Genomic DNA, 17,416 nt, shown 5'->3' with positions numbered 1-17,416 from the left:
CAAGTTGAAAAATCGTGGACCGTCCATTTCTTGTAAATCATTTTTAATGGCGTTAGAAATTATTTAATGCCTATATATATATATATACTTCGGATTAATTCGGTTCTCAGATTGGTTCGGTTCTATTATACTCCTAATCTGGAACCGAACCAAATCAATTGGATTTTTTTATATACAGTCCGCACCCAAACCAAACCATGCTCAATCCGAACCAATCCAATCCAAAAGGCTTTGGATTGGTTCGATTCTCGGATTTACCCAATCCAATGTGCACCCCTACATTCTATAGATTTCATGAAAAAAACTCATATCCAAAACAAAAATTCAAAAAAAAAGCAAAATTTTGAAAAATTGGAGCTTAATCCAAGGTTTTAAAAATGTACTACTAGTGAACTCCAATCAAAAAATTATAATTTAATGGTGAAAAAACAAATCAATGTTCTTAGAATTCTGTACTCTCCGATGAGTATCGCATGGGATCATGTTTTTTTTATACCACAAGGTGAGCTCAATGACCCTAGTAAGATTTGAAATCTTACCAAGTTAGTAAGACTAGACTTAGGTGTTGTTTGTTAAACTGAAAAAAATAAGTGCTGAATAGCATTAAGCGCTGAAACTTATAAGCGCTGAATTTAAGTGCTGAAAAAGTTGTTTGTTTAGATGCTGAATCATGTTTGTTACACATTGCTGAAACTGATAAATTGTCTTTGTTGCCGTTACAATCATATTATACATTATTTACATGTTTCAAATGCTTATTTATTATCAAACACAATAAAATATATTATTTCTTATAAAACTAAAATACAATTTATTTTTAAATAATAAATAATACTCAAATAATCTTCAATTTATAAATAATAATTTCTATTTATAAAAACCCACAAATTTCAAATTAAAAATAATAATGTCATACAAGTCACCAAAATTTGAAATCAACTTTAAAAGAACTTAATTTGGATGAATAATTTTTTATGGAAATGAAGGATGTGTAATTATAAAAGCACCCTATGAATTAATAAGGACAATCCACATTATAACCATTTTTTGTTTTGTTTTATATGGGTTAAAGTTTTTGGAATGAGCAAATTTTTAGTGAGGATGGTCTATATGGTCTAGAGATCATCTTCACCAAAAATCAGTCTATTTTGAAACTTCTAACTTGTTAAAAATAGTTTTTTTATTTTTAAAAAGGGACAATTTACGGTTCTTGAACTTGTTTTGATAGGGTTAGAAGTTTCAAGATGTGCTGATTTTTTGTGAAGATGATCTCCTCATTGTAGAGATCATCCTCACCAAAAATCAACTCATTCCAAAACTTTTAACCCATATAAGACAAAATAATTTAGCTATGGTGTGGGTTTACTAATTTGTGGGGTGTTTATATACTTACCATGGGATATAAGAGGTAATATCCTTTTAAGAATAAGGGCATACTTGTCCATGTTCAAAAAAACAAAGGGCATACTTGTCCGTATTGAAAAAAGCGAAGTGCTTACCGCTTCAGCACTTTTTTCAGCATCAAAATAGTGCTGAATTTTTTTCACTTATTTTCAGCAATAAGCATGAGTAAACAAACGCGCTATTTTGACAAAAGTGTTGAATTTAATTTTTTTCAGCAATAAGCACTGAAAAATAGCGCAAACAAACACCGCCTTACTCATATGTAGAGAAGGATAACTCGTCCCATATCATCACCCAGTGAGCTCGAGTTGACTCTCTCTAATCATCTCATCCCAAACAAGTCAACTCGATCTAACGCCTTTAATTATTTTATTTTTTTTTACGGTATTTATGTTTAAATAAGTACTATACTTATTTTTTTATAAGGTGGGTTAGTAGATGCTCAAATACAAAATCTTGTTTTTATATAGATCACAAACATTTAAATTATTACAATTTGATTATTTTGTATAATACTACTAAACCTAGTTGATTAGGCCGAGCTTTTAAACTTAGGCTAACATTTCTAAATATTAGATGAGTCAATTTGGATGTTGAATGAGCCTACATGATGGACAATTCATATTGATCATCTTAGCCAATTGCCTAGTCGTTTGTCTCATATAACTAGTTTTTGAATAATCCATCCAAGTTTGATTTTGGTCAAATTAGACTGGGATCAGAGGAATTTGTATGAACCAACCATACAAAATCAAAACCCTAGTGATTTGCTAAATTCTTTATTTTTAACTTTTTGCTTGTGGTACTAATGATTAACATTTAGTATTTAGTATAAGAAGAGTGTCAAGGGGTTTGAACCTATGACGTTGGGAACAACCTCCACAAGGTCTTACCACTTAGTTAAATAGTCCTTCTTATAAATTCTTGATATAACTTGGGTGGATTTTTGTAACATGTATCTAAAATTTGTTTGGGGCGTAATTCAATTTTTTCTTTCTTTCTTTATTTTTGTGTGTTTAGATGATTGTGTGACTTCATATAAATGTGGGATTTTGGGAATGTGTTTTTGATTAATTGTGTATTTAATATCATAAATAGATATTTTAAATGAAGAAGAATGAGTGATAGGAGCTTTTTTCTAGATGCAAGATAAGACTCGTTCTTAATCGATAAGTGTTGAATAATTATAAGTTTAGTGAGTGAATGATATCTGACATTGCAATTTATACAAATTAAATATTAGAAATATTTTACTAAAAGAGAACTTTTATTGTCACACCAACTTTTGCTAACTCAACCCAAAGATGTGTGTTAATTCTTTGGTGATTTACAAATGAGTTGTGGTGGCAATAGGATCTCTACCAAAAAATATATCAAATTAATTGTATTGATATCTGATTGGTAATGATAATTGAAGGTGGAAGTATTTGACAAGACAAGATATTTATGTTTGTTGTACCATCACATATTTGCCCCTATTAGAGCAACTCCAAGGCAAATGGGCCTTCTTGCTAGATATTTTATTGTGGAGAGTGGTTTTGCGTATTCAAGAGATCGTCACTCCAATTGTAGTAAAATATTTCACAATTGTAATCATTTTTTACTGTCAACCGTTAAAGAGAGATAAACTCACTCATTTCTTTTGTCTCTCCCACTTTCTCTCTCTATTGCAAACTAGAGAGCTGAAGCCCAAGTGCTTTGAAATGCTTTCGGAGGGTTGTGGCTCTATGAAATAATAGTTGGGAGAAGATACAGAATCAAAACCCTAATGCATAGGAATTGCTTGTATAAGAGAAGACCAATGAGGCATTTGTTGACACCAAAGAGTTACCAGTTCATTTTAGTCAAACCAATAACTACAATTTGACAATCCATATAACCACATTAGTTTATAGTTTTCAAAATAATAAAAATATATTTTTCATTATATCATGTACAAAATAACATTAGTTAATAATTTAAATTACAAAAAGATTCTTATATATTAAATTAAGTGATAAAATATGATGTAAAACTATATTATATATTAATTTTTTATTAAACAACTATTAAATTTTAAATCATGCGTGAATCCTAATTTTTGGAATAGGAAAATTACTTAATAGCCGTTATGGTAAGGGCGTCTCTCTAAATGCAACATGAGTTTTGTGTAGTATCTTAACATTTAGTTAGTAAATTCTTTATTTATTAATGCCCGCTCTCTTTAATTAAACAACTAATTCAAATCGTTGACCATGAGAATTTGAATCTTTGATCTTGCTATTAATGTTCAGATGTTAATACCGATGCATTATAACTATTGTGTTAAATATCTTGTATTTTATTTGGGTTTGGGCTTTAAGAGGCAAAATTGTATCAAAGGGTTCCTTTTTCCAAAGCAAAGTGGGCGCAGCCCCAAGGTACGAGTCTTAGCGTTTTTTTTTTTTTTTCAGTATATATATATTATTTAGGGGAAATTCATATTGGGTATCCTATTTTCTGGAGAGAGATGCGTTTTATCTTATCTCGGTTTTTTTTTTTTTTTTGCTAAAGATTTTTAGGACTATAAAACTTGAAAGGATATAATAATCATTGGATTTTTTTGTATCTAATTCGTGGACGTAGGCACGTTGTCAAACCACATAAATTCTTATGTTTTATGTGCGGTTTTTAGTTCTCTTTGTTGCTTCCTTTCTTCACAATAATCATAGATCTCGATGATCGTAAAATATCATTCTCGACTATTGGATTAAAGTTTGGTTTGGTTTCAATGATTTGAATTGTTGATCTTACCAGTTTGAAAATCATAGATCTCACCTATTAAGAGGGGGTGAGGGGCATTAAAAAAAAAGGAAAAGAAAATTTTACTCAATGGTTTGTCTTGGTTATCGTGAAAAAGTTTGGCAATCTTTAGAAATAAATCTAGTACATTAAGTAATTTTGAACTTGTTTTTTTGATAACCAAGCATCCTTGTAGACAACAGACCAGACCCGTATTCAAGTTTTGCCCAGTCCATAAACCATGGTCTTGTCCAAAGGCTAGTCCTGGGGACATCAATGCCTACACATCACACGCACCAAGTAATTTTGAACACTTATGTAATACATATGAGCTGAACATCCATGACAAGAAAATTAAATTTTCTTTGAATCGAGTTTGAATTAGCTACTTAAAAATAATTAGACTAAGTAGATAGGTCAATACAATATGATGCCTCATGCATAAAAATAATAGGAAAAAAAGCGTAAAAGACCTTGATAGAGGGATTTCTTTCTAATTAGTCCCGAAGTTTTGGGTCATTGCTTGATAGTCCATTTGGTGAACTTTTTTATTTCTTAATGGTCTATCAACCTCATCTCGGGTTATAATGTTTTTGAAATACCTAAACTCCCATTCTTTTTTCATCTTCCTCACATAATTAGGTTTTCCAATGGTGATTCCAATCATTTCTAATGATTTTTTATTTATTCATTATCGTGAATGATGAATGGAAATGATTTACTTTTAATTTTGAACACTTAGATGTATTTTTTTATTTATTTTCGATGATTTATAATAAAAAATAAAGAATGAGGTTGAGATTCAATTTTTTATTATTATATAATGTTAAGCTCACCCATTTTTATTTAATAAAAAAATGTCAAACTTGACAATAAAAAGTGGCGAACTCAATCTTGGCAAAACGTAGTCACTTTCATTTTTCGAGTTTTTCTTACTAAAATACATGAAAAGATCAACTACAAACTTTACATAACGAGTTGTGTGGATGATTTCAAACCAAAAGAACCATCTTAAGTTGATTTTCATCCAAAATTTAAGAAGAAAAAAAGAATCATAACTTTTTACATACATATTCATAATATAATACTTGAAACACCCCTTAAAAATGACTTCTTAGTCTTTTTCAATTTTTTCTCGTCGGCTACTCTAACTATTCGAACTCTTAATTTTTGTCCAAAAAAATTGAATTTTTCGATATCTCAATCATGAAAAATGTGGAGAGTGGGATTCAGTGACTGATTAAAAATAATTTTTTTACTAAATGGACCATTAAGAGAAGTCCTAAAACTTGGGGATTAAGTAATTTCCCCTTTAATCCCACTCGGGGACAGCAATCTCTTTTCCTTTTACACACGTGTGAAAAGTGAAAACCACATCATCATTCCAAAATCCAAACCACTCGCTAGCTTCAGTTGTGCGAATATTTTACCGTTCGTATATTTAGAAACGGTGTCTACGGGGCAAGTTTTGGTTGGATTTAAAATACAGAGAAATGCGTGCACGTCTTGCTCAAGAGCCCGATGTGTTTAAAAACCAACTAAAAATTGCCACGTAAACACCGTTAATATTCTACAAAACGGGACACTGTTCTGGATCTCTTTTTTTTCACTGGTTCTTCGAATATTCTACAATCTCTCTTTCACGTATCTGTCTACATCTATCTCCTCTAGCACACACTCTCTCTTAGTTGTCTCCATAAATAATGGAGAAGCTCCCAAAACCCTAATTCTCAACCATGTCTTCTACTCGCGAAGGAACAGATGTCTCCTGCCATTGCAGATGTTTTTCAAGCAAAAGCAGTGATTTTTACTGCAAAAGCGACACTAAGTCTGAGAATCAAAACTGTTCTTATTGTTCGGAACCTGAGCATTCTTGTTCTTGTTCAATTCTTAGCTGTAATTTGAGTTCAGAGAAGCTATGGCGAATCATCATGGCTTCAATCAAGGGCTTCACCATTGGAGCTGGTTTGAAAGGAGGCCTCGCTGTCTTCTCGACCATCGCTAAGTTGAGGAGAGGAAAATTATCCGCCTCTGCAAGGTTAGTCGATCGAAAGTCTTGAATTCGAGTTGTTGTGGTTTCGATTTCGAATGGAGGGGCCCATGTGGTTTCGTTTTTTTTGTTTGAAATTCTTGAATTCAAGTTGTTGTGATTTCGAATTTTGTTTTTTATTTTGACTTTTTCCGGTTTCAGGAAGGCGAGATTGATTTCAAATGGAGAGGCAGTTGTTATGGCCGCTAAGGAGACTATTCGATACGGTCTCTTTCTAGGAACCTTTGCTGGTACATTTACTTCTGTTGATGAATGTATTTCTGCTTTGGGAGGACATCATAGGCATGTTCTTCTTCTTCTACTACTATTTTTCCCCAATTGAATTGCTATTTGTTTGTTTGATTGATGGTTGAACCCTGAAAATAGAATATAATTTGGAGGGGAAAATGGGTATTTGGTATTTTATTAGGTGGTAGCATAATAAACAAGTCGGGGTTTGGGAATAATTCCGCTAGAGACGAGGGGGCGGCTATTTTCACACAACGAAATGGCTCATTTCAACCACTTTCTTTGGATACCCATCTTAATTTTAAAATAACTATCTACACACCTATTAATTACCTTTAGAATAACTTTCCAAAGTAGAGAACTTTTCAAACTTATTTACCAAAACAGTAAATTGTATATCTTATTTCTGAAAACGATAAAAATAGTAATTTTCATATTTTGGTACAGAAAATACCTTATTTATTGGAAGGATCCTTCTTACATGAGATTAGAATGTATTTTATACAGTGTTAGAAGGATGCTTTTGGCAAAAAGGATATTTACGACAACAAAAATATGGAAATTACTATTTTTACCATTTTGGTAAATAATTGATATGTCGTGCATGTTTTGGTAAATTTGCCTATACTTTAACCTAAATTGCTTATTTCACCACCTAAAGGTTTCTAACCAAAAGGTTTTAATGAGGGTTTTAAATTTTGATCTTACTTATTTTTGTTATCCTAAACACTTCTAATTGAGTCGAAGCCATTCACGTCAGAAAGTTCTATTCGGTAGGTACCTACCGAATCTGTTTTGTAAGATTCAGTAGATACTTACTAAATCTATTTTGTAATATTCGGTAAGTACCTACCGAATGTGCTAAAACAAGTTCGGTTTGAACCTATCGAACATAACTATCAAAAAATCTTCGATGGCTTCGATTCCAAATCATCGTTTTGAGGTTTTAATAGTGGTTTTTCCATCTTCCTTGATAATTAAATGCAAAAAGTAAAAGAAATTTCAAAGAGATAAGATAACTAGAAAAAAAAAATCTAAAACCTAATTTCCATTGATTCCACCTCTTACAAAACTCTGAAGGAGATGATTATGAAGAAGAAGAGGAGGAGGAGGTAGGAAGGAAAGAAGAAGAAGAAGAAAGCAGGTTTTGGGTTTTTGTTTGGTAGGTGGTGGTGGGTGCAATAAGCCAAAACGAAAGGGTGAAATGGTAATTTGTTTTATTTTTATTATTATTACAAAAGTCACTTAAGTGGGTGAAATGAGCCATTTAAGTAGGTGAAATGACTTCTAATTGAGTCGAAGTCACAAAGTTCTATTCGGTAGGTACCTATTGAATCTGGTAGGTACCTGCCGAATCTGTTTTGTAAGATTCAATAGGTACTTACTAAATCTATTTTGTAATATTCGGTAGGTACCTACCGAATGTGCTAAAACAAGTTTGGTTTGAACCTACCGAACATAACTATCAAAAAATCTTCGATGGCTTCGATTCAAAATCATCGTTTTGAGGTTTTAATAGTGATTTTTCCATCTTCCTTGATGATTAAATGCAAAAAGTAAAAGAAATTTCAAAGAGATAAGATAACTTGAAAAAAATAATTTAAAACCTAATTTCCATTGATTCCACCTCTTACAAAACTACGAAGGAGATGAATATGAAGAAGAAGAGGAGGAGGAAGAGGAAGGAGGGAAAGAAGAAGAAGAAGAAAGTGGGTTTTGGGTTTTTGTTCGGTAGGTGGTGGTGGGTGCAATAAGCCAAAACGAAAGGGTGAAATGGTAATTTGTTTTATTTTTTTATTATTACAAAAGTCACGTAAGTGGGTGAAATGAGCTATTTTGGTGTGTGCAAATAGCCACCTCCCCCAGAGAAAGCTTCGGAGAAAGACTGCAAAAGTCAATAAAGTCGGGAAAATATCAGATAAATAAAAAAATAAAAAAAATATATATTTCATATATTAAATGATAAAATAACATTTAAAAAACACTAAAAATAAAAATAATTTGTGATCTTTTTCTAAAAAACCATCGATTAAATCACCAATTAATTGTGTGTGTGTGTGTGTGTTTTTATATATTTTTAAATCAGAGATTTCTTTCAAAAACTTCACAATTTTTTGAAAAAATACCCATGATTTAATCAACTATTAAAATTTTAATTTAATCGCACTTTTTTTTCCTCGAGAAATTGCAGATTTTTGTCACTATTTTTGGGAGGAAACATTTCCCACTGTTTGGGTTATCTGATTAGTTAATTCTCATTATGGATCAGGACGGCTAGCTGGAGAGCATTGTTTGCTGGAGCAATTGCGGGGCCTTCAATGCTTTTGACTGGGCCAAATACACAGCACACAAGCTTGGCTATATACATTCTTATGCGTGCTGCTGTCCTAGCATCACGTTGTGGAATAAAGAGCAAACGATTTGGTGGCATTTGTAAACCTCTGACTTGGGCACACGGTGACATTTTCCTCATGTGCCTCTCCTCTTCACAAATCTTGTATGAATTCTTTCTATGCAACTAACATTTAAGTTTCATATTTTGGGTGGTTGGTTGTACCTAAGACATTCGTTTTGTATTTTTAACTAGAAATATCTTGAATGCAAACCTAATCAATACACCAAAAGCATCTAGGAGATAATGCCATGGAAAGTTAAACCCTTATCTATTGGGGTTGTAATGCACAACCACGCTCTGCAGTTGATGCCCACGGCGGTCCACTCTGTGGTGGCTTTCACTCTTGTGCCCTTCATGATGGCTATGTGTAGGTATAATACTAAAGGTGATAATTAACATAATTAGTGCCTAGGCAGTCCGAGGTGGACTATGAGAAAACACTGAAGATCAATTTTAGGAAGACGGATAAATACATTCAGAAAATTCACAATGGAGAGAGGATACTCATAGGAAGGAACTTAAATGGTCATATAGGGAGGAAAGTTAGAGGACATGAGATTATGCATGGAGGACTTAGATTTGGAGAAAGAAATGCAATGAAATTCTGATCATTTGAATTTTCAGTGGCATGTGACATTGTGATGGGAAACATGTACTTCAAAAAGAGGGAGAAATATTATTTACTCTCAAAAGTGCTCCTAGGAATGGTGGGAACCTTTGTGGAGCTATTCTCCTTTTTAGTTTATACCATTTAGTGTTAGGAGAATACCGACAACTTTATTTTTTAAATCTTTGTCCACTATCATACCTCTGCCACAAATGATCTCATCTAGCAACAAACAATGACTATTTTGCCTGTCAATTTATATGGTTTCTCAAACAGGACTTTACATTTATATGGTTTTCTACTATTTTATTTTCACCTTTTAATAGTATTGTCTATAGTAAACATTCTGAAAAATTGTAGATATGCAAACCATTAGTCATAAAGTTCTCTATATAACTTTGTTTACCTATAAAAAATATAAATAAAATATTTGTTTACCGATATAAAAAAACATATTTTCTATAGAACTTTCTTATTTCCTATAAATATTTAGGTGCTATAGTTGACTGCTGTCGACTGGGAAAATTTCACTTTTTACGCCATGGTGGATTTCAAGTTTAGACGAAGCTCCTTCTTGCTGTAAAGCATGACTTGAAATTGAAGTATTTAAATAGGCTTATTACATTGTAATTTCCAATATGGGATGCTTGGAATTGTGTGCATGATGTTCTTCGGTTGTAGATATTTGTATCATGCTGTTGTTTCACATTGACCTTTTGATTTAGAAGAAAAAAAAAAAAAAAGAGAGTAAAAAACTTGGTTCCTTGAATATGATTCATTGGAATATGTTTCAGGTCTTCTTACATATTGAGTCAAGACAGTTTGCCTCCATCATATAAGTCCTTTCTCAATAAACATGGTGGAAAGGATTCTGTTATCCTGCAAGGTGTCAAAGAGATTCTGAGTGGCATGCCTTTTACTAATTTGGAAGGAATAGAGAAGCATTACAAGTCCATGGGTGCAAATGTAAAGCTAGATCCTGAAATGAAAGTGCCCTGTTCGGTATGCATTCTCTGATTTTCTTCTTCTGTAAGTCAACTGCATAGTAATGAATAAAAATTGTATTAAACAAGCAACATGAATCGAAGTGCCAACTTACCTAAGTTGGTAAGACGTGCGGGCTGTTGTTCCCATGTCCCAGGTTCAAACTCCATTGAACCCGCCTCCGCCTTGCTAACCACTGACCTTTTACCTATCAAAAAATGAAAAATAAAAATAAAATAGCAAGTAACATGAAGCTAGTGACAACTTCCGAAGGACTAAGAGTTACTTGCAACAAATTCCTTGGCAATGCTATTTTTGATGAAGTTTCTAATGTTCTATTGAGAAACTATATGATTCTCTAGAAATGTCATTTAGTAATACTTCTATTCTTCAAAAAGTTGAACGATTGTATCTTGAGAATCTTCTCTATGTGTTTTGCTGTGTTTCATTGGTCTTATATATTTTTTCTTTCATTTTTTGGACCAGTAATCTTATGTGTGTGGGTTGGGGTTTGGGGGGTTGGGTGTATTGGGCCTTTGCAACTGGAGTGTCTTTACCATGTTAGTGTATGCTCTAACTGTATTAGGTTGACTGCCAATGTAAAATAATCAAATCCCTCAACCTGGATCCAAACTCATTGGCAATGATGAATCAGTATCATTCTAGCATTATGAATTTCTCCTAATCTTGGAAGCTATCTTCTAACACATGCACTATCCTGTCATCATGTGATTGTTTCTAGTCCTATGTTATGATCATCTGTTGGGACTGTTGATGGATCATATCAGAACTGACATGTATTGGATGATATCTGATTTGAGTGAGATTTGGGGATATGATCTGACAAGGACCCAATCCAGTAAGATAAGGACTGCTTCTGGTCCGATAGTATATGACAATTTTTATAATTATATTATGGTATTATGTAAATATATTGTACTTATTGGATATAATCGGATCTGGTTGGTACCAATCATTATCAGATTGGTTCTTGACTGACCTCAGTCTAATCCAAACCTTATCCATTGACAGCCATAGTCTACTGTAGTATATTTCCGTTTATCACGAACTCTTCAAGAACTAAGAGACTTGTGTTTAAACCTTTATGCAGATTGTACATGGAAATCAACCATGTGCTACACATGCTGTTTCTTTCCTTGTTCGAGCTTATGGAAGAGCAGTGCTTGTCTATCTTCCAATATATTTGATTCCTGCACTAATAGTTCATCGACAAGACCTATTGAAATGGTATTTGAATTTTTTTTATCTGTCTTGCTAGCATGTATTATTCTCCAGTCTTTCACGTGATGTGTGTGTGGAAATATTTCTGTATGCATATTAAATTGCTATCATTGGCTTATTTTAAGGGCTCATGAATTGTCCAGGTGCTGCTGTTCTTAGCCTTACGGGGGTCTCTATGGTGCAAGTTGCTTGTTCTTATTAACCACCCAAGTGCATTTTGTGGTCCTTGTCTTGAACATCCGTTAAGATTTAGTCCAAAACTAGCCCAAACATGCCAACCAACCAACTTTTCCTTTTTAAATGGTCAAAAATACATGGGAGCTGTATAGAGAAAGTTTCTATTTTAGATGGTTATCTCACTCCATCCGGCTGATTTTTTTTATATCATACATCCATTAATTGAATCATCTAGATTGATAAGAATAAGCGCCATTTGTGTAACATAGACCTTGTACTCTCATTATAATGGTACCATTTTTTATTTTACTTTATTTTGTCAATAAATGGGAACATCTAATTTATTTATTTTATATTAGTTCAAAATGTAGAGGGATAGAGGGAATGTAGAGCCTAGTGGCACCTTATGCCATATCTATTATTGTTAATCATGTAGATTAAATCAAATATTTCTGAACTAAGTCAATAGAGAGTACCTTGATTTCTCACCTCTGTGGGAATTAAATCAGATCAGGCATTCTTGCCACTAGACCCCCATGATACATATCCAATAAGACCTATTATCGATCATTCTTTTTCTGCACCAAAATGGAGACCTGACAATCCCAAACCATTGTTCCTTTGCCCGATATAAAGAGTAGAAATTGTCAAAGAAACAACAAAGAATCAAGATAAGTCTCATTTTTGTTTCTTAGCAGAGAAGGTGAAATTCAGAAAAAGTTTGTTCTATCTGCAACAGTGAAGATGAAGACAGGGGAGGTCCATCCTGTTTGCAAAAGGGTAGGAAGATATAGTGAAAACCAAAGAAGAGAGAGGGCTTAGACCCATAGCTCAGTTGGTTTGACACAATGTAAAACAACTTCGAGGTCATGGGTTCAAGTCCTGCTTACCTATAAAAATAAAAATAAAACAAAGAAGGGAGATCAGGGTGAAGTTGGTCATCTGTTCTTGTATATCTGTCCCATATCTTGGGGGGTACTTCTAATGTGATATTTAGGGAAGATGAGCTAAAAAAGGTGTAGCCACTAAGTGGCATTAGTGATGCCCAAACAAAAGGTGTTAAAAGTGGAAAATATGGACCATTTTGGTTCTCTCTTGAAAATTTCAGGGTCAATGTTTGTTCCAATCTTGGCCAAAATGTGAATGTTCCGCTGAGACATGCTGAAAGAGAACAAAACGTTGAACCATGCACCTTCCTGACCTCACCTAGCCTGGCTCATGGGAGTGTCTCTCAAGGGGTGTGTGGTTCCTCTCATAGGGGAAAATTGAGTGTCTCTTGGTGCCCAAACCCATATGTCCCAATATTCTCTTCAATAGCACATGCTCGCTCATTTCCCAACCGATGTGGGATTAATAGATAAGAGAAAATTGCAACCATCGAGATGCATTAAATGCACATTTAATGGTTTGCAAGAGGAAATTATCTCTTCCCATTTAATGTTTTCTCTTCTGAGAGGGAGGGACGGATGGACAGAGGGGGATAGAGTTCTCTTAAACTATTTGGACAGTATCTAAGACTAACTGACTAAATTGAATTATACTTCTGAATTAGAGAAGATGTAGTCTTTGTCGCCGTAACATCCCCTAGTGGTAATTGGAGAACTCTATGCAATCCAGTAGTTCAGTGGGAAAGAGGATTATGATGTCATTTATTTCCTCATGGTCCTTTTTGGGTGTCAGAAGCCACTTAGCCGATGTTCCTTTTATCATGGTTGACTATCTCAACTTGTGTCCATTGTACCCCTTTGTAATGATCTGATAAAAAATTAAATTGGCAAAGCTTATTCCATGTTGCAAGTTTTTAGAAGATGAAACTGGTATTGATGATCTGCTGTTTTAATGGTTTCTGCTATTTTTTTACATTTTGTACTTCTGAATCAATCCTCCCACGAACATTCTCCCATTACCTTGTATTACATATTATTTGATTATTTATATTGAATACCATGCAGGTCTTTTACAATTTTGGGAAGGGTCTCCTTGGTACTGCACGATCGAGCTTGTTTCTCTCCGTATATTGTTCATCTGCCTGGTCAGCATCCATTATACCTTTGCCATATGCAGAGAGTCATAGTTGTATTGACCTACTTACTCTTATATACTAGGGCATTAAATCATTACTAATGATTTTGTATCAAGTGCAAGGTTATTCAAGCTATTCCTAGGCTAACAAAGGTACATTAAAAAGAACCAATTTATAATCTATTCAATGGTTGCAGATTGGAACAGAGCGTAATTTAGACATACCCCTCTGAGTTTTGGTGGATATTTGAGATACCCCCTGCATTTTAAAAATGATTGCATATCCCACATTGACTGCGGTCTTATGTGGGAGGGTAACATAATATGACCAAAATACCTTGTGTCCAACCTCTTGCCCAAAACCCTAGAACCCCCCCCCCCCCCCCCCCCCCCCCTCTCTCCCTCACACACACCAAGAAAAACTTCATTTTCAACTTTGGATTTTGTTATAAAGATTACCACATATTATTCCCATGAATTGATTAAATTACTTGATTTTCTTTATTATTTTGTCTTTTAAATCAATGAGAAGAAAATGAATGAAGTTTTTACTCTAGGGCCTAGACGACTCTGCAGGATAGATCAAGGGTTGAAGACAATGGATTTTTGGGGAAAATGAATCAAGGGTTGAGGTTAAAATTTAGCCTAAATCTTGAATAGGTTGATGGTGGATTTTTTGGGGAAAAACAAAGGTTCTTGGCAAGTGGTTGAAGACGGGTGTATTTCCTTATTACACTAGTCTCTCCTCGAAGACCATGGTCAAGGGGGATGTCTATGAGCGGTAGAGCCAGAAAATGTTTTTTGTATCATGGTGAACAGACTTATGATTGGAATGGTAAATGGGCTCATGCATTGACCAGGATATCTCCCCGTGCCAGCATTTTTTGAAGCATAAGCTCAAGATGGACAACTACATCTGAGCTGCACTTAAAGCAGCTATCTTTCCTATTCTTCCTTCCCAAGCTGAACTAAGCCGTGTCATAATACTGAATTCCGAACCCCTGGCTTCCACTCCCTGTATAAGGTAGTGAAAGTGCATATGAACACACTTGCAATAACAAACAGAATTGAATGGAGGTACAAAATTAACTCCGCTGATCCCGAACCTTTGGGATAAGGTTTCAATGATTTCTACATTTTGATGCATGTCCATTGTCTAGGTTCTCATTAAACATCTTTGATCTTAATTTATGTGTATAAATATTTTTTGATATTTGTTTAGACGAGCATTGCATCCTTGAGGTTTTTAAAAAATGTTTGCAAATTTGAGATGAGTACAATTTGATACGGCTCCAATTGAGAAGGGAGCTAGATCGGATATGGTTAGGGTCATGGTTGTGATCGAGTTGTTACCCTATTCAAAAAAGAAGTATCCAAACTTTATGAGATTGTGGGTCAGGCATGAATTTATTCTCTCTTTGTGCTATGGATTTGTGGTGGATCTAGGTTGACATGCAAAATTGGATCGGATTTGGATCCCATTCATTTTACGGCTTATCTATCCCTAAGGGCATGAAATGGGTTGTATCTGATGAAATCCAGACCTAAATCTGATGTTGCAAATGATGACCTCGGTTATTCAGATCCATATCCAACTTGGATGCTTGATACAAGATCCATATTGATCGATGAACCCAATATTTGGCCCATATCTAACCGATGATGCATCCAGGCCAAATCCTTATTTTCAAAGCTTTGCTCTGGTTGTGAGAACATATTGCTCAGGAATATTATGGCTGGATGCTCAATTTTTACGTGTTGAAACTTTGCCATTTTTGCTGACGAGTTTTTGGCTTTTTCCTGTAGGATGTGGACGTGCTTGCTGTTCAGGATTTTCAATAGATGCAGCATTCCATTGGTGGCAATTGGAACGGTATTTGAACTTTCATTGCTTCTTCCGTTTAATATGATTTGTCCAAACTGTGTCTTCTGAAAAGTAGCTATTACATACGCTTGTGAACAGTTCCCCACGGGCCTTGCCTTGGCAATTGAGAAAAAGAGCAGACGGATTGAGATATCACTCTACTGCTTTGCTCGGGCTATTGAGAGCTTCTTCACGTCCATGGCCAATGCTGGTTTGTTGACACAATCACAGAAATTGAAGAGAGCCGATGTAGTCATATTCAGCTTATCAACGGCCATCATCATGCACTGTTATGCAAGAGAAAGAGAGGTATTTCGTTCCAAGTACTTAAACGTTCTTGATTGGGTATTCGGTGTGCCTCTCTCAACTTGTGACACACCTCATGACACAGTTAAATGCCATGCATGTAATGTTTAGGAGGATTTTTTATTAATAATTCATTCGGCAATTTATCTGTTCATGCCAATTATAGTATATTGTAAACAATCATTTCATCTGGTGTTGATATTAAACGCTTCTGTACTCATATTTGTAAAGAATTTATGCATAAATTCATGATTATATTTAATATATTTAAAAGTCATACTATTAATAAAGAAAATAGGTGCCTCTGCTTCCTATTACGGCTCTTTTAAGAATCTGCATTGATATTTTTGGCAAATTATCTTTTTTTGTCGGAGTTTTAGAATTGTACAACTTTGTTGTCATAACTGTATTATCTTTACAATAGTATCTATTATTAATAGTTGCCTTATGATATCTTTAGTAACTTAATTATTTATGATAGCAATGAAGTAGAGGGGAAGTAATTTAGTTCTTTGTAGTCACTCGTTTAGTGATTTTTAACCATTGAATTTGAGCCTTTATCGTCATGGGCTTAACGAACAAGCCCAAAGATGGCTTATGTTTTTTCTAGGATCTAGATTTTAGTATTATGTAGACATTTGCTTGTTCTTAAGTGCGTATTCCAATTATGGTTCACGATTAATGCTTGAATCCTTGAATTTCACAAGGGAAGAGCTCTTATCTGAGATGCCACCAAGTAATCATAAATAAATTTAATTTTAATTTTTATTTTTATGTGTAATCATTTGTGAATTGCATTTGAATCATCATATACTGCATAATGTTTGATTTCCAAACAGAAATAAGAGCATCTCTAATGGTATTTTCTTTGGTATCCTCAAATATAAGGAAGAAACATCATATGGAAATGTCAAAAGTAAGACCTTGTAATGGTCTCTTCTTTTCCCTATCCTCAAAGGCCTTGTGGAAAAGTTATCGCAAACATGAGGTAAAGAATAGAGAAGATTTTGATGTGAAAGGAAACGAGGAAATCGTTTGGTAGAGGGTTTTTGTATTTTTCACCTCAAATCCAGAGAAGAGAAGAAAATGGAAGACCCCCTCCCCCTTCCCCCCCCCCTCTCTCTCTCTCTCTCTCTCTCTCTCTCTTCTCTTTGGGTTTAGGAATTTATATGAGCCTAATCATTATTGTAAACAACTACTGAAATTAGTTGAACAAGTGTCATAACATTTTGAAATGTTGAGATTATAATTTGAGCGATGCCCTTTTAATGTTTGACGTATGTGTTTTAATCTTTAATTCGGGTGTGATAAATAAGTTAAGAAATTGGGATGCAATAAGTAAAAGTTGGGGTGTTAATGGCAGATCCATAAAAGAGA

General features: G+C 34.1%; 1 protein-coding gene across 1 annotated transcript; it reads left to right on the top strand.

The window, feature by feature from the left end:
• The first annotated feature begins 5,839 nt into the window (after positions 1-5,839).
• LOC147409548 (uncharacterized) lies at positions 5,840-16,181 on the top strand. The gene is made up of 8 exons (XM_086430110.1): positions 5,840-6,202; positions 6,356-6,496; positions 8,712-8,939; positions 10,239-10,446; positions 11,540-11,676; positions 13,800-13,879; positions 15,676-15,742; positions 15,833-16,181. The coding sequence occupies exons 1-8, from the start codon at positions 5,901-5,903 to the stop codon at positions 15,951-15,953; spliced, it is 1,284 nt and encodes a 427-aa protein (XP_086286236.1). The 5' UTR covers positions 5,840-5,900; the 3' UTR covers positions 15,954-16,181.
• The last annotated feature ends 1,235 nt before the right edge of the window (positions 16,182-17,416 follow it).

This window comes from Akebia trifoliata, chromosome 2 (assembly GCF_017979445.1).
Source record: "Akebia trifoliata isolate Shusen 1 chromosome 2, ASM1797944v1, whole genome shotgun sequence".
NCBI lineage: Eukaryota > Viridiplantae > Streptophyta > Magnoliopsida > Ranunculales > Lardizabalaceae > Akebia > Akebia trifoliata.
This window is presented reverse-complemented; position numbering and strand designations above follow the sequence as displayed.